The sequence below is a fragment of the Bos javanicus genome, chromosome 2 (genome assembly GCF_032452875.1).
Source record: "Bos javanicus breed banteng chromosome 2, ARS-OSU_banteng_1.0, whole genome shotgun sequence".
Lineage (NCBI taxonomy): Eukaryota > Metazoa > Chordata > Mammalia > Artiodactyla > Bovidae > Bos > Bos javanicus.
In genome coordinates this window covers 711,395-729,963 of record NC_083869.1, presented here as the reverse complement: position 1 = coordinate 729,963, position 18,569 = coordinate 711,395, and the positions used below count along the sequence as shown (strand labels likewise).

Sequence of the window (18,569 nt, the reverse complement as noted above, 5' to 3'; positions counted from 1 at the left end):
GGCATAGACTTGGATTACTGTGATATTGAATGGTTTGCCTTGGAAATGAACAGAGATCATTCTGTCGTTTTTGAGATTGCATCCAAGTACTGCATTTCGGACTCTTTTGTTGACCATGATGGCTACTCCATTTCTTCTGAGGGATTCCTGCCCGCAGTAGTATATATAATGGTCATCTGAGTTAAATTCACCCATTCCAGTCCATTTTAGTTCGCTGATTCCTAGAATGTCGACGTTAACTCTTGCTATCTCCTGTTTGACCACTTCCAATTTACCTTGATTCATGGACCTAGCATTCCAGGTTCCTATGCGGTATTGCTCTTTACAGCATCAGACCTTGCGTCTGTTACCAGTCACATCCACAGCTGGGTATTGTTTTTGCTTTGGCTCCATCCCTTCATTCTTTCGGGAGTTATTTCTCCACTAATCTCTAGTAGCATATTGGTCACCTACTGACCTGGGGAGTTCCTCTTTCAGTATCCTATCATTTTGCCTTTTCATACTGTTCATGGGGATCTCAAGGCAAGAATACTGAAGTGGTTCGCCATTCCCTGCTCCAGTGGACCACATTCTGTCAGACCTCTCCACCATGACCCACACGTCTTGGGTGGCCCCACAGGGCATGGCTTAGTTTCATTGAGTTAGACAAGGCTGTGGTCCTAGTGTGATTAGATTGACTAGTTTTCTGTGAGTATGGTTTCAGTGTGTCTGCCCTCTGATGTCCTCTTGCAACACCTACCATCTTACTTGGGTTCTTGGACTTGGGATATCTCTTCATGGCTGCTCCAGCAAAGCACAGCTGCTGCTTCTTACCTTGGATGAGGGGCATCTCCTCACCACTGCCGCTCCTGACCTTGAATATGGAGTAGCTCCTCTCAGCCCTCCTGTGCCTGCGCAGCCACTTCTCATTGGACCTGGGATTGCTCCTCTTGACCGACGCCCCTGGCCTTGTGCATGGGGTAGCTCCTCCTGGCCGCTGCCCCTGACCTCGGATGTGGGTATCTTCTCTTGGCTGCTCCTGCGCCATCACAGTCTGGCACTCACAGCTGCCGCCCCTGACCTTGGACATGGGGTAGCTCCTCATTTCAGCAAAGTGTTCTACTAAACCTACATCACAGGACACAGCTGTTTCAGTACACTGTTCTACTAAACCTATATCACAGGACACAGCCTTTACAGTACACTGTTCTACTAAACCTACATTACAAGACTCAGCATTTACAGCACAGTGTTCTGCTAAACCTACATCACAGCACACAGCCTTTACATTCCACTGTTCTCGTAAACCTACATCACAGGATACAACCTTTACAGCATACTGTTCTACTAAACCTACATCACAGGACACAGCAATTACAGTACACTGTTCTACTAAACTTACATCACAGGACACAGCCTTTAGAGTACCCTGTTGTCCTAAACCTACATCACAGGACACAACCTTTACAGCACACTGTTCTAGTAAACCTACATCACAAGACATAACCTTTACAGCACAGTGTTTAATAAACCTATATCACAGCACACAGCCTTTTCAGTACATTGTTCTACTAAATCTACATCAAAGGACACAGGCTTTATAGTACACTGTTCTATTAAACCTACATCACAGGACACATCCATTTCAGCACAGTGTTCTACTAAACCTACATCATAGGACACAGCCTTTACAGTACCCTGTTCTACTAAACCTACATCACAGTACAATGTCTTTAGAGTACACTGTTCTATTAAAGCTATATCATAGGGTTCAACCTTTACAGCACAGTGTTCTAATAAACCTACATCACAGCACACAGCCTTTACAGTACACAGTTCTACTAAGCCTACTTCACAGGACACAGCCTTTACAACACAATGTTCTACTAAACCTACATCATAGTAGACAGCCTGTACAGTACACTGTTCCACTAAACCTACATCACAGGACACAGCCTTGACAGAACACTGTTCTACTAAACCTACATGACAACAAACAGCCTTTATAGTACACTGTTCTACCAACCTACATCACAGGATACAGCCTGTACAGTGCACTGTTCTACTAAACGTAGAGCACAGCACACAGCCTCTACAGTACACTGTTCTCTTAACCCTACATGACAGGACACAGCCTTTATAGTACACTGTTCTACCAACCTACATCACAGGAGACAGCCTTGACTGTACACTGTTCTACATAAGACACAGCCTTTACAGTATACCTCTGCACAAATCAGTCCACTTTTGCATCCTTGTAAACTGGATGGGACTCCTGCCAGCTCAGGCCTCCTTTGGGAGTCTTTTGACTTTCAAAATGGCATCTTTCATGCCATCCCTCTACTTCTCTCAATAAGGACCCACAAAACCCCCACAGATGCTGGGCCCATCCCTGTGTCCCAAAGTCACAAAAGCCATGTTGCCAAGCGTTCCCGATGCATTTGCCAAAACTGTTTACTCAAATTGACCAACTCTGCCTGAGTGTATGGTTGAACTCCCATTAGCTGAACAAGGCAGCATGGACTGTCACTGGTACCATGGGGTGGATTTTCCTGACTGTCCTGAAGGCGAATATGAATTGTGCCCTATGCGATGCTGCACCAGTGCTCAATGTGCAAAGACACTTGTAAGAACTAGAGCAATGTATATTGGCAGTACAGCAAGAACCCTGTGGCTCTGAAGAACCCAGCATCTCTGACAGAGAGGCAGTAACTGACAGAGATGATGAACGTTATGAGACCTTGGGTCCCTGCTTGGCAGTGAGATCCATTATGCTGCAGAAAGTGAAGCACAGCAGTATTCTCCCATGGCTGGTGCAGTAGCCATAGCAGGAGACATGCTATATTCTCTCCTCTTGTGCCTGACTTAATGGACACAGCCATGATTCAGCACTAGTATGTCACTGCTTTCTAGGGGTGGAGCTCATGTATATGCACACTGCTGTGGCCCAGGGGGTCATCCTCAAGGGGCCCCCAGTGTGACTGATTCATGACATATCGACCATGTACTCTGGCAGAGTTGGTCAACTTGGGTAAGCAGTTTTGGCAAATGCGCTGGGAACCCTTGACAACATGGCTTTTGTGAGGAAAAACTGCATGGAATGGCAAACATGACTGGACTCTATTATAACACTAAAGTGAGCCTAAAAGTATTGACCCCACAGCATCTAGTCTGTGTGAATTTCTGTTTGTATTTCTAGTCTGGTTTAGCCTGGGGTAGAAAATTGTCTCTAATTATCTTAAACTCCAACTTTTTACAACTCAGATATAACATGTGAAGTTTACCACTGATTCTTGGGGCACATTCTTGGATCTAGCTGTAACCACCAGTGAACACATCCTTCAGTTTTTGTTAATGATCCCTTCCTTCACTGTGTCTTTCAGGTCTCACCCTCCTTTCTCCCAAGTCTTCAGCTCCAGGTCTAAAGAACCCTGCTTTACAGAAAACACTCCTTTGCTGAGGAATTTCTCACAAGAAAAAGGGTGAGGTTTTTTTTTTTTTTTTTTCCCGTTTTCTTTCTTTCTTATGAAATTAAGAAATCTCTGAGCATTACCCTTATGCTCATTACACTCATGCTGGAGAATAAGATGAGTTTTTACCTGACATGTTTGGTCTCTGTTAGATCCTTGTCAATTCAGTATGTGTTCATGATTCTAGTAGTTGTATTCTGTGCCTAATAAATTTCCAAATAACCTTGAGCATAACCCTGCCATGAGTGCATAGCATATGTACACACTCATGCATGCACATAGCTCTGACAGGCTGTATCAAGAGGTCAGGGCTTCTCAACTGTGGCTGAGGTTGGCGCTGTCAGGAGATGTTTCTGTTGTCATAAATGGGGAAGCAGTACTACTAGCATTTATGGTAGAGGGCAGGAATGCTGCTAAACATACTGCAATGCGCAGAACACCTCCCCACAATAAAGAATTACCTAACTCAATGTCAATAATTATTAAGTTTAAAATGTATGATTTGAAAGAAAACTCTACTTCTTATAAGTTCCTTTTGAAGATAAACCTGCCTGGTTCTGAAACCAATAGGCAGAGCTGCTCTGTAGGATGAGTTACAGACTGTCTCCCTTAGGGTGAAGAACCCTAACTCAGTCCTCCAATTCATCTCCCCTTCCTTCTGCAGGCAAACTTCCAGAAACCTGAGTCACCTCATTGGTGTTCTCTGATTGCTCACACATTACAATCTTGGGACATTGTCCTGGACCTTCTTTTCCTGCCCACTGACCCTTGCACTCAGCCTCCCTCCCACAGCCTCTGAGGAACTTCCCACCTTCTCCCTAGCTCTGTCTGTAACTGTTTGGGAGCCTTCACCATTTAGGGTGCATCAGAATTTGAGGGTGCTCATATGCCATGTGGGTTCCTGGTCTCATCGTCCAAAGACTCAAGTTCATGGGAACTTGATAGGGTATAGGAATCTTGATTGTCACCTTCCAATGCAGAGCCAATCTGGCTTCTTCCAGGAAACTCTTGATGACAAGTTGTGTTTCCCTGAAAAAGTTCCCACTGAGTCCATTTTATGAGAGGGAACTCCTGTCCTCCTTGGTTCTCCAGGTCAGGCCCACTCAAGTTTAAGGGGGCTCAAATGTCACCTCCTTTGTAAAACCTTGGTTCCTCCACAGCTCATTCAAGAGTCAATGCTCCTTCTTTGCTCTCAAACACCAAATGCATGTCCTGACTTTGGAACTTGTCCTTGTGTTACCTGTGATTATGCCTGCCAGCCTGAGTCCTCTTCATCCCATCCCAGCACCTAGCAAGGCCTCTGCCACCAGGGAGATAACAACTCTCATCTCTCCTAATGAGTAACTTTGAAAATGAACACTTCACCCATCCATTCCCTTTAATGCTTTCCTTTGAATTGGTAAACTGTTAAGGCCTGAGACATTTTCAACTCATGATTCTCTAGAAAACCAAGAACTCAAGAACATGAAAGCTTTTATCCTGGTCTTGGAACACAGAGGCCTTGGGGTGCTGAGCTCTGTCTCACATCACAGTTGGGAAGCAGAATATGGATATTACATATGGGTTTCACATAGCCTAGTTTGCATCTTTGAGCTTCTCCTTATGAATAAAACTTTTTTTCTTGTTGTGAACAAGTCCTAAAGCAGTGATAAGGGTTCAGGAGAATCACAATGCCCAATTGAGCTAGCTGGGTTTGAGAGGCATAACATAATAGTTGTGGCTATTGTGTCAATATTGCCATCCCACAAGTATTCCATGCAATACAGGGGAATTCAGGGCTTTGGAGCAGCCTTACTAGAGGCAAGTGCTGACTGAGAATCTGTACTGAAGGACTTGTTTAGAAGCTCAAGGATTCAATAAAAGTAAACAATGCATCCACATGTAATTTTGATAAAAATTTATGATCCCCCTTGATCCATCCTTCTAGATAGAGGTCTTGTTCTTGGGTCCATCTAATCCAGCACTGATGTTCCTCATTCCTACTCCTGTAGATGTTGGGCAGGAAAACAACGTAGACAATCTTCTCTACAGCTCCATTACAGAAAGATGCCTAGTACAGAGGAGGGAAGGCTAACATCACTCATTGTGCTTCAGGATGAGTATAACAGAACCAGGTGTTGGGAACTCCAGCACAGTCAAAGAGAAAGCAAAAATTGAAATGCACTAGAGGTGGTCTGAGCCAGAAAAAGGTTTACTGGAAAATTCCAAACTCAGAACAAGCTGATGTTTCTTGAGGGGCCACATTTTATTTTGAAGATTGTGTGACCCCAGAAGATTTCCCTGAAGTCAAGGGTCTGTGATGTCAAGAAAGATCTATTCCTACCAGCTTGACACTATTACAATGTTTATGGTCCTTTTAAAAACCAGGGTTGATTTCACATTTTATGCTCACCTTTGAGATGAACTGTTTTGGAGATGCTACTGTTGCTGTGAAATAACCACAAAGCCTCAATTTCCAGGTCATGGTGCATGCCCGTTTGCCACCCAGAGTTCATTACTGGTGAAGAATCTTGGGAGGACAGCTCAACTGAGTGGGAGGGAAGATCCCTGCTAAGCAGAGAATTGGCAAGTTCCTCTGAATCCGCTTTCTTAGAGAAGGGGGAGCTTCTGGACAGTGCTCACATCAGGTTCCGTCTTGCCAAGCTGAGGTAGGAAGACTGGGAGCGCCACCACTGGCACGGGGTGGTGGTCACACAGCGCATGCCCTGGGACTGGGCTGGGGCAGGGAAGTGGGTCTTGCCCTCAGGACATCCTTCCCAAGGACAGGGAAGGAAGGCTAGGTGGTACTTTCCTGGAAAGTAGTCTGCTTTTCCTTCAGGCTTTGGAAGATAGATAAGGGCACATTTGAACCAGCATGGAGCTTTTAAGGATGCAGGAAAACCCAATTATGGACCTTAATGACTAACATCCCATACTCCTTTCTATTGTGTGGCTGGGGTCTTGATGCCCATGAGGGTTTGCAGATGAGAATAGTCCCTGTGGTGTTCTAGAAGCTGATATTATCATTTATAACCAGAGACTAAGGTTTCTGCACATGCAGCAGAGTGTTTTTAGGGGTCTCTCCCTGATCCTGTTTGTGACACCAATTGTCTTGCTGAATCTGACTGTGTGTACTGTTCACTGAACCCATGGTAGGCAAGGCACGAGCTAAGAGGCTGGAAGAAAATGTGAAGAGTTGTAGGAAAGGTGTCTCCTGGCTGGCACAGCAGCCATAGCAGCAGACATAACATAACTGCACACAACCCTTCAGGGCTTTTCCAGGTGAAGCTTATATATATATTTCCAGAAAAAAGTAGCCCATGGCCAAGCGAGTACCTCGTGAAGCATATGTGCAGTGCTTTAAGTGATCTCAGCTGTTACATACCCATGCAAAGCCATTGTTTACAGAACATGGGATGTGAGAGCATGGGACGAGAGACTGGTGGCATCTCGTTAATTTCCTCACAAGGGGCAAGGGATTGGGTGGGTCTGAGAGAGGCCAAGCCCTCCATGCATATGTAGGAAGGCACAGCATGCACATGCATGGGGGATGTGAGGGCATTTCGCAGGACCACCTGCAGGGGTCAGAGGAGGAGTGCTCTCCCTGCTTTGTGTGCTGGGGCTTCTGCATGAGCATTCACTTGAAAGAAGTGTTCTTTTCTGCTCAACATCACTCATTATCAGAGAAATGCAAATCAAAACCACTATGAGGTACCATTTCACGCCAGTCAGAATGGCTGCGATCCAAAAGTCTACAAATAATAAATGCTGGAGAGGGTGTGGAGAAAAGGGAACCCTCTTACACTGTTGGTGGGAATGCAAACTAGTACAGCCACTATGGAGAATAGTGTGGAGATTCCTTAAAAAACTGGAAATAGAACTGCCTTATGACCCAGCAATCCCACTGCTGGGCATACACACTGAGGAAACCAGAAGGGAAAGAGACACATGTACCCCAGTGTTCATCACAGCACTGTTTATAATAGCCAGGACATGGAAGCAACCTAGATGCCCATCAGCAGATGAATGGATAAGAAAGCTGTGGTACATATACACAATGGAGTATTACTCAGCCATTAAAAAGAATACATTTGAATCAGTTCTAATGAGGTGGATGAAACTGGAACCTATTATACAGTGTGAAGTAAGCCAGAAAGAAAAATACCAATACAGTATACTAATGCATATATATGGAATTTAGAAAGATGGTAACAATAACCCTGTGTACGAGACAGCAAAAGAGACACTGATGTATAGAACAGTCTTGTGGACTCTGTGGGAGAGGGAGAGGGTGGGGAGATTTGGCAGAATGGCATTGAAACATGTGTAATATCATGTATGAGACGAGTCGCCAGTCCAGGTTCGATGCACGATGCTGGATGCTTGGGGCTGGTGCACTGGGACGGCCCAGAGGGAGAGTATGGGGAGGGAGGAGGGAGGAGGGTTCAGGATGCGGAGCATGGGTATACCTGTGGCGGATTCATTTCGATGTTGGGCAAAACTAATACAATATTGTAAAGTTTAAAAATAAAATTAAAAAAAAAAAGAAAGAAGAATTGAAAAAAAAAAAAAAGAAAGAAGTGTTCTATTGAAAACCGTATGTTTGAAAGTGGCAGTTTTAGAAACAGAATAAAGCTTGTGGACCAGGACCACCAAGGTCCCCATTCTGTATCTGCTCAGAGGTAGCTAAGGAGCCAGCAGGGGCCAGGCATGTCCATGCAACTATCTCCTTGTTGCCTTTGCGCCACAAAGGCATTCCCTTTGCTCCACAGCCTTTTGTGGCTTCCACTAAGATGATCTATGCGAAAACCCATGGATAGGTGAGAGGACACCATGAAGCTGTCAAATATTAGTGTTATTATTTCTCTACATAAGGGGGCCCATCTTTTCTGAAGCTGTTTGAAGGGCTGATTAGAAGTGTACCAGCCTGCATCCCAAAGTGTATCTGTCTTTAGCCAGAGAGGCCCACTCTCATTTGTCCTGTTGATGTTACAGGCAATCCTGAGAGGTAGATAAAGGAAGGTACCTTGGAGAAAGTAAGGATTTTACCTGAGGTCATGCATGGGCTTCCCTTGTGGCTCAGTTGGTAAAGAATCCACCCGCAATGTGGGAGACCTGGGTTTGATCCCTGGGTTGGGAAGATACTTTGGAGAAGGGAAAGGCTACCCACTCCAGTATTCTTGCCTGGAGAATTCCATGGACTGTATAGTCCATGGGGTCACAAAGAGTCAAACATGACTGAGTGTCTTTCACTTTCACTTTCTTGCAGGTTTTTGAGAGAAGCAGAGGGATAGGGGCAGGAATGTGACCCCAGGTCCCCCACCAATGCTTAGAGATGTCTTTTCGACCATGCCTCCTGATAGGGATAGAGTGAAGGGACGATGTAGGTAATTAAATCCCACTTGGGGCATGTAGTGGAAAAAATGTGAGAGACTCCTGTACTTTAATGATTACTCAAGAAAGCATGTTTGCTTAACCACAAAACCAAAACCTAGCAGACCTTTTTAGCAACAAACCATGCAACAGAAGCACAAGACATGCCTCAAAACAATAAAACAATGGTGGCATGAGACACCATCCTGCCTAGTGAGTTCAATAACATGCTCTCTGCACACATAAAAAAATAATAATTTGTGAATTTAGCTTGATCATATAGAGACAAGAAAAACTCCCCTGCTCAACCTGGAGGAGGATGGTGGAAGCTTGACATTTACTCAAGAAAGACAAAGATGTCTTCTCCCCTTCCTCACTTTACCTTTGATTATAAAACTATGGCCCACTGAGTTCGCAGCGTGTGACACTGTCTCACCCACTCACTTATAAGCCTCACAAATGTCCTATTCTAATACATCACTTATATCTATTACTTTATCTCTCGCTGAATTCTTTCTGCACTGAGACATAAAGGACGAGGAGCTCTTTGGAGCCCCCTGAAAAGACACCTAACGGTTTCACTTCTAGCCATGTGTAGTTTCTTTACCATGACTGGTCTTAGCTATAGGTGTGGTAAATATTCATCCAGTTTAATCTTCTTTAAAATCATTTGAATTATGTGAAAGCATGTGAACAGGTTCCTGGTCCCTGTCGTTCACCGTGATGCTAAGCCCTGATACTGTTTACAGCCTTCTCCAGCATGCTGGCTCACAACTCCAGAGGATGTGAGGTTCTTCAAGTATCCTGTGGCATGGAAAATGGGATCAGTACATTTAAGCCTTCACATTCAGTAGTTGTTTTATCTTCTATGATTCATAGAGTAGTTGCCTCCAACTTTCCATTTAACTGAAAGATTTAGTGACATTCTTTTTAACATGTCTCGAAAGTACTACACATTATTGTTGAAACTTGTAAAAGCTATTTTGGATGGTCAGCTCTGCTGTATGTGTCAGTTATGTAGAAAGACATTTGTGTTTAGGATAGTTCAATTAATGCTTCATGCTTTAAAAAGAAATATTTTTTATTCCCATTTGAATAGGAACTATTGATCATAATTTGGAAGTATGATATAATTATTCATCAAATTCATTAAATCTAAAAGAATGCAGAACAAGGTTTTGCCATTTTGAAAGGATCAGAAAGATTTCGAAAAAGATGTTCCAATATAGACTTTCTTCTCTCATTCTACAAACATGTGTCAAGCACAGGCTGTATACCAGCACCTTATCTTTGGCAGGGGCTGAGCACGTTGGCAGGGGCTGAGCACAAATACCCCAGTGCCTGCCCTGGGGAAGCAACCAGGGGAGAGCACTCTCCAGCAACTGGGCAGTGATAATATCTTCAGGAGATGGGGTCTGGTGGGCCCTGAGGAGGTGAAAGGAGCAGAGGTAAGCCAGGAATGGCTGCCAGGACCATATTTGCCCAAAGGCCTGAGGGTCACAATTAAGAAGTGTGTAATGATGACTATCAGGGGTCCACAGAGGGCTGGATTGTCTGTTGAATTATCTCTTAAGGAATTCTTAAAGGATTCTGCTGGTACAACCAGTTACAACACTGCAAATTCTTTCTTGAATTGTTTGGTTATGTCTCAGTCAATGTTTATTCAATGATCAAATCCATATTCTTACCTTCCAGAAAACTTAAGGGAAAATAATTGATAAATATGAATCTGAGAGCCAAGATAAAGCTTGTTTCCAGAAAACCAGAGCCTTTAAAAAGCTAGTGAAGAGGCCCAAATCTTGAACTTCAGCATCTCTGACAAGAAGATGTGTTCAGACATTCAGGTTTAATTTTGTTTCCTCCTGTAACCTCCTCTGAACTGCTTCTCATGAAGCTGTATGTTTACAACAGGTCATTGGTGTTCTCAGCAGTATCCTCCTTCATATCATGTTATAGAAAGAATTCTCAAAGAATTCTATGTGGAATTCTTTGAGATGGACATTACCCAAGGCTTCAGCAGATATCTGAGGTTTGACCTTTGTGGGTGCATGCAAATAAGACTGCCATCAGCGTGATCTGGGACCTGTCTTTTCTCTTGCAGGTGCTGTGTACAGTGGCTAAAAGTCACGGGCTTATTTGTCTTTGTGGTGCTGTGCTCTGTGAGTACCATGGCATGCTGAGCCTTGGGGTCTGTTTAGCAGAGTCCCTGGGTGTTTCGGGCTGGGTAGCAGGGCACCTGAGGTGTGGGACACACACACATTTCTTAGGAGGAGATGCTGAGGGGATGTGAGATGGCAGTCTGGAGGTAGCTGGGGAGTCCCGCCCCTAGCAATATTCCTCTACTTTTGTCCTACTTTGTACAGTGGAAACCATGAGGATCTGGCTGTGGTCTGTAGAAGGCAGCTTGCCCCGGGGTCTTAATCCCTACCTTAAGTGGCTTGCCAAATTCTCTTTTCAACTACATGCAGTAAGCACTCTTTATTTGTGTTGGGACATGTCCAGCAGTCATGGTTGCCCCTAGGAATGTCTCAGTGCCCATTTGGAGTGGCGCCCAGCTGTTTGGGAGAGAGTGAAGTTCTGTGTCTGCCTCTTCCCTGGAGACTGCTCTGATTTTACTTGCCCTGCATCCCCAGGGATGGTTGCAGAGCTAGAACCCTGGAGGCAACCTGAGTGCTCCTCTGACTTGAGGTGTCATGAGTGTCATTGCCAGCATTTGTGTGGTATGTGCCCTGATGTGGCCCTAGCCAAGATCACATTATAGGCACTTAAAATGCATTTGCTGAATGAGCAACTGTGAGCCTCCCCCCACCCAATCTGTGTGTGTGCATGTGGATATGAGGATCCATGTCTGCCTGTGTGTTTGTGTGTGTGTGCTGTCCTCTGTGGGACAAGTAGGTCTTTTGTGGTCTGTGACCATTTTGAGCTTGTGTGTGTGCCTAGGGAGTTATTTTTGCAGTTAATAATTATTATCTAATTTTAGCATTGGCATAGGATACTTTGTGTGGGCCATTTTTGAGAGACCCCAGGATGTGACAGGATATGAGATTGGGAGCAAGGAAGGGGTGGGTGAGTAGTGTTTCTATACCTGTGCCCTGTGGACTCCAGGACTGGTGTGGTTATGGCTCTTCTCAGCAGGCAGCCGGTGGTGACAGCTGTGCTGGGTGCCCTTTGTGACTGGAAACTGCATGTGTGTGGACCATGTGTAGCTGTAAATACATGGTCTTCATTATCTGTGTGTGTGGGCACGAGGACTGGGGTTCTATGCATGTGAGAATAGTGCATGACAAGACTCTTCTCAGTGTGATGTGTAGAGAACAATGTTGCATCTCAGACAGCAAGCGGGCATGAAGTCAATATTGGCTGAATTGAATTGAATACAGGCAACTCTTTAATAACCCATAATGGGGGAGAGGAGGGGTCTACAGAAAGGAAATCTAGGCTAAAAACAATTACAATGAACTGAAAACTTCATGAGTTTACTTTTTTGGCTACCAATTTGCCTCTCTACTTCCTATTCAAACAACTGTGTGTTTCTGAAGACCCAGTTGCTTAGCACAGCCTGGTGGGTGGGTGTACTGGATTTTCAAGGGTGTACTGGGAGGTATGGTTGGGCCAAGTCTCCCCTGATCCCTGTGAGCTCACCTGAACTCTGTGTCTGGTCTTCACTCTTCTGGTAATTGAAATATTGGTGTTTTGTGGACACAGCCAAAACAGAGTTTGAGGAATTTGTTTTGAACCTCTGTAATCTGTTATCTCATCATCACTTTAATTTAGTTTCTGAGGGTGTATAAGGTGCTCTGAAAATTCCACAGTGTGAGCTCTTGCCATCATATGGGTTGTATTCCCTACTCTTCCATACAGGAAAACCACATTTGCCCTCCTCTGACAATTTAATTTTAGGGCTGGGTAGTCAATCCTTCATGGAGAAGGCAATGGCAACCCACTCCAGTACTCTTGGCTGGAAAATCCCATGGACGGAGGAGCCTGGTAGGCTGCAGTTCATGGGACTGTTGAGTCAGACATGACTGAGCGACTTCATTTTCCATTTTCACTTTCATGCATTGGAGAAGGAAATGGCAACCCACTCCAGTGTTCTTGCCTGGAGAATCCCAGGGACGGGGGAGCCTGGTGGGCTGCCATCTATGGGGTCGCACAGAGTCGGACATGACTGATGCGACTTAGCAGCAGCAGCAGCAGCAGCAGCAGTCAATCCTTAAAACTGTCAAATATCAATAATAAGGCCCATTGTAGCAAAAAAAAAATAGTTTAATGGATCAGAATTTTATCTTTTAATATCTCAGAAAAACTATTCAGAGTAAGTAGGTAAATTTTGGATACATCAAGCAGCACAATTATCATAACCCTATTTTCAGCTCTTATCAAAGTTATTAAATCCTATTGCTGTCACACCACAAATCTATCATTAAATGTTTCTGATTGTTGCAGATTTTATTTAGCCTGTATCCAGATCAAGGAAAGCTCTGGCAATTGCTGGCTGTGTCACCGCTGGAAAGCTACTGTATCTGAACCTTTTTTGAGATGGACGGTCACCCGTGGTTGAGTCACAAAGTGAAAAGACCTGAGAACTGTTATGATGGTTTGCTCAAGGTCACAGCATAAGCAATCATGATTACTCCCCATGTGTTTTTTGTTCCTCCAGGATGTTTGTTGAAAGATAAGGCTTCAGAACATAAAGGGAGGGGGCTTTAGTGAGACAGCAGTGGGTGGGTGGTGGGAAGATTCCCCATGGAAAGGTGACAGCAAACAGTGTATTTTAGTTAAGGCCCAGCTTTCTGTGGCTGTTGGATGCTCTTTCTGTCCCCCCAACCCCACCCCCAGCCCCTGACCTCTTATGTCTTAGCTTAAATGGTTCCTCTTTACCTAACTTTAAGTTCATTGGTTCTTTCCTTGGCAGTGTCATCTGAGCTTGATGATTGCTTGGTTTCCTATCCTCTGGGATCTCTTGCCATTTCGTAGGTCTCAGCTGCTACAACAGAACCACAACCTGGATGACTTAAGCAACAGACATTTATTTCTCACAGTTCTAGAGGCTGGACATCCAAGGTCAGGATGGGCTGATTTGGTTTCTAGTGAGCACTCTGTTTCTGGCTTTCAGACGGCCGCCTTCTTGCTATGTCTCCTATGTTTGTGTATATGTGTGTGTGTGTGTGTGTAAAGAGTGAGAGCTCTCTGTCTCTTACAAGAACACTGATACTATCAAATCTGGGCCTCAACCTATGACCTCATTTACTTTCAGCTATTTCCTTAGAGACCCAGGCTTCCCAGGTGCCTCAGTGGTAAAGAATCTGCCTGCCGATGCAGGAGACGCAGAAGACATGGATTCCATCCCTGAGTCAGGAAGATCCCTTGGAGGAGGACATGGACATTCAGTCCATAGCAGAGATGAAGTTTTAAGCTTGAAGGTGAACTCACCTTAACTTCTATGGGCCAGGGGGAGTTATGTAAATCCAATTAAATGTTGGCTGTCTTGTGGTCTATGGTTGCCATGGTAACCGTCAGTGCCCCAGACACCTGGAATTTCTCAGCCTTCTTTCATCTGCCTGCCAGGCCCTGCACTGTTCCTACCCATTCTTCAGGGGTAGGGCTGCTTTCTCATCTTACCTGCCCCCAGCTCTTAGGGTTCTGTTGTACTCTTGGGCTCCAGATTTGATGTGCTTCCCTATTAAATTCAGGCTTTCTTAGGGATCTCCCCATTCCACTCATTGTCCCTGTGAGAACTTGCTGGAGTTCATGGAAGAAGAAGAGCCTAGAAGATGTTAGCATCCCTATTCGGTGGCTCACCAGGCCAAGGTCAAGGCCTAGTTGAGAAGAGGGCTCAGAAGATCCTGACTCAAGTTTGGTCAAGGAGGAGGTTCTGGACAGTGCTTCTGAGCCCAATATTAGATAAGCTCTGAAGCAAACTGAAGGAGAAGCCTGAGAGTCTCCACAGTTTAGGTGAACCTTACAGATTTGTTCCGTGCACTGCAGCAGCACATTGCTGGCAGTTCAGAAGAACTTTGCTTGTGTGTCTTTCTTTCCATCATGCGTGGGCCTTCAGGATATAATTCTCTGTTCTGAGAACACCAGACCAGAGTAGATGGTCATGCTTGTTAGAAGAACAGTACGAAGACCGTGAGCTGGGAACTCCCAGGAGAGTGGCCCTGGTGCTCACAGTGGGGTTGGGTCAAGTCAAGCTCGATCAGATCAGATCAGATCAGTCGCTCAGTCATGTCTGACTCTTTGCGACCCCATGAATCGCAGCACGCCAGGCCTCCCTGTCCATCACCAACTCCCGGAGTTCCCTGAGACTCACGTCCATCATCCAGCCATCTCATCCTCTGTCGTCCCCTTCTCCTCTTGCCCTTAATCCCTCCCAGCATCAGAGTCTTTTCCAATGAGTCAACTCTTCGCATGAGGTGGCCAAGTACTGGAGTTTCAGCTTTAGCATCATTCTTTCCAAAGAAATCCCAGGGCTGATCTTCGGAATGGACTGGTTGGATCTCTTTGCAGTCCAAGGGACTCTCAAGAGTCTTCTCCAACACCACAGTTCAAAAGCATCAATTCTTCGGTGCTCAGCCTTCTTCACAGTCCAACTCTCACATCCATACATGACCACTGGAAAAACCATAGCCTTGACTAGACGGACCTTTGTTGGCAAAGTAATGTCTCTGCTTTTGAATATGCTATCTAGGTTGGTCATAACTTTCCTTCCAAGGAGTAAGCATCTTTTAATTTCATGGCTGCAGTCACCATCTGTAGTGATTTTGGAGCCCAGAAAAATAAAGTCTGACACTGTTTCCACTGTTTCCCCATCTATTTCCCATGAAGTGATGGGACTGGATGCCATGATCTTCATTTTCTGAATGTTGAGCTTTAAGCCAACTTTTTCACTCTCCACTTTCACTTTCATCAAGAGGCTTTTTAGTTCCTCTTCACTTTCTGCCATAAGGGTGGTGTCATCTGCATATCTGAGGTTATTGATATTTCTCCCAGCAATCTTGATTCCAGCTTGTGTTTCTTCCAGTCCAGCGTTTCTCATGATGTACTCTGCATAGAAGTTAAATAAGCAGGGTGACAATATACAGCCTTGATGTACTCCTTTTCCTATTTGGAACCAGTCTGTTGTTCCATGTCCAGTTCTAACTATTGCTTCCTGACCTGCATACAAATTTCTCAAGAGGCAGGTCAGGTGGTCTGGGATTCCCATTTCTTTCAGAATTTTCCACAGTTTATTGTGATCCCTACAGTCAAAGGCTTTGGCATAGTCAATAAAGCAGAAATAGATGTTTTTCTGGAACTCTCTTGCTTTTTCGATGATCCAGCGGATGTTGGCAATTTGATCTCTGGTTCCTCTGCTTTTTCTAAAACCAGCTTGAACATTAGGAAGTTCACGGTTCACATATCGCTGAAGCCTGGCTTGAAGAATTTTGAGCATTACTTGCTGGAAAGACGGCTTAAATTTGAGTCATGGATTTGAGTAATGGGAAAAGCAAGAGGACCATGATTGGATACAACAGAGGAAGAAGATGATTTCTTTGTCTTCTCTCTTCCATGATTTGGTCTGGCTAGGACTCTGGTATAAGTTCAAAGGACTTGAAGGATGATACTGAAAACAGATATTTATTAGTTAGACCAAGATGTTTTGGGGACATAAAATGTGGTTAGAATCATGTTGGTCTCCAGAGAAGTAGAGAAATGAATAGCATGTAGTTTCTTTACTTGAGGAGCTAGACCGGGGGGAGAAAAATCTAAAACAGACAAGAGTATGTTGTGAGTGAGCACTTTAACAGAGTAAGCCTGATCTACAGAGGACACAGGCAGGAGTGAGGATCCTCTCAAGCTGTGGATAACAAGGAAGGGTTTAAGGAGAGGAGAGCTTGAGCAATATCTTAAAAGATCGTGGGGTTCTCTAGGTTTGGGGGAGGCCTCTGAGGCAAAGACAAGATATGACTTTAGCAGAGCAGACCTTTCAGAATGGCTGGAAGGCAAGGATCAAAGCTGCCTGCAGGGTGGGTTTGACCACAGGTCCAAGTTGCTGGGATCCATAAGTCACTGGTGACACCAGAACATTGCAGTGGGCTTTGACTCCCAGGCACAATGTGGGCATCTGGAAAAACAGAGGGAAAGGAGGGCAGAGGTACATGTGGTCCAGTGTCCCTTGGATTTTGTGTGCACTCCATTTGAGTGGTGGTTAATCATAGTGTGTTTTAATCTTCCTTCTAGGGAGTGACACCCCCACAAGGACAAAGACTTTGTTCCATCCTCCTTGCTCTTTGTTTGCAATGTGCTATGCTCTGATTAGTCGCTCAGTTTGACTCTTTGCAACCCCAAAGATTGTACCCCACCAGGCATCTCTGTTCATGGGGATTCTCCAGGCAAGGATATTGGAGTAGGTTGCCATGCCCTCCTCCAGGGGATCTTCCCCACCCAGGAACTGAACAGGGGTCTCCTGCATTGCAGGCAGATCCTTTACCAGCTGAGCTACCAGGGAAGCCCTATAAACATTCATTACATTATTAGAAGAAGCCTCTGCTTCTCTGATATTAGCCTTCGAGGGTGCTGATCCATCTCCTGGGTTTCTGCAAGGTCTCTAAAGTTTCTTCTGTGCTGAAATATCTTTTCCCACTCCATACATATCATGTGTCTGCCTTGGGGAAAGACCAAGACAAAAATAATTTCAGTGTGGCAGAATCATCAGTGTCTCTTTGGGCCTTTCCCTACTATATCCTGCCTCATCTGTGACTTCTGTTTGCCTTTTGTCCTTTTTGGAAGCCATGTAGCAGCATAGCTGTGGGTAGATGCTTCCTAGCCGAGAGCTGGCTGCCCATTCTCAGCTCTAATATAGGAAACAGTGCTGAAAAAAAAAAAAACACTTCCTTTTTTAAAAAAATATTAATTTTAATTGGAGGCTAATTACTTTACAATATTGTAGTGGTTTTTGCCATACATTGACATGAGTCAGCCATGGGTGTACATGTGTCCCCCATGCTGAACCCCCCTCCTACCTCCCCCCATACCATCCCTCAGGGTCATCCCAATACACCAGCCCTGAGCTCCCTGTCTGATACATCGAACCTGGACTGGCAGTCTATCTCACATATGGTAATATACATGTTTCAGTGCTATTCTCTCAAATCATCCCTCCCTCGCCTTCTCCCACGGAGTCCAAAAGTCTCTTCTTTACATCTGTGTCTCTTTTGCTGTCTTGCATAGAGGGTTATCATTACCATCTTTCTAAATTCCATATATATGCGTTAGTATACTGAATTGGTATTTTTCTTTCTGACTTACTTCACTCTGTATATTAGGCTTGAGCTTCATCCATCTCATTAGAACTGATTCAAATGTATTATTTTTAATGGTTGAATAATATTCAATTGTGTATATGTACCACAGCTTTCTTATCCATTCGTCTGCTGGAGGACATCTAGGTTGCTTCCATGTCCTAGCTATTGTAAACAGTGCTGTGATGAACACTGGGGTACCCGTGTCTCTTTCAATTCTGGTTTCCTCAGTGTGTATGCCGAGCAGTGGGATTACTGGGTCATGTGGCAGTTCTATTTCCAGTTTTTAAGGAATCTCCACACTGTTCTCCATAGTGGGCTGTACTAGTTTTCATTCCCACCAACAGTGTAAGAGGGTTCCTTTTTCTCCACACCCTCTCCAGCATTTATTGTTTGTAGACTTTTTGATAGCAGCCATTCTGACTGGCGTGAGATGGTACCTCATTGTGGTTCTGACTTGCATTTCTCTGATAATGAGTGATGT

At 44.7% G+C, this 18,569-nt stretch overlaps 1 protein-coding gene across 5 annotated transcripts in view; it reads left to right on the top strand.

Annotated features, from left to right (window-relative positions):
- The window catches only part of OCA2 (OCA2 melanosomal transmembrane protein), a 293,422-nt gene that overhangs the window by 44,725 nt on the left and 230,128 nt on the right, over positions 1–18,569 (top strand). For all 5 annotated transcript variants that reach the window (XM_061431337.1, XM_061431332.1, XM_061431331.1 and 2 more), the window contains exons 3-6: positions 3,363–3,461; positions 5,909–6,097; positions 10,903–10,960; positions 13,248–13,320. In XM_061431337.1, coding sequence (XP_061287321.1) covers positions 3,363–3,461; positions 5,909–6,097; positions 10,903–10,960; positions 13,248–13,320 — 419 coding nt within the window. The remainder of the gene's footprint in view (positions 1–3,362; positions 3,462–5,908; positions 6,098–10,902; positions 10,961–13,247; positions 13,321–18,569) is intronic.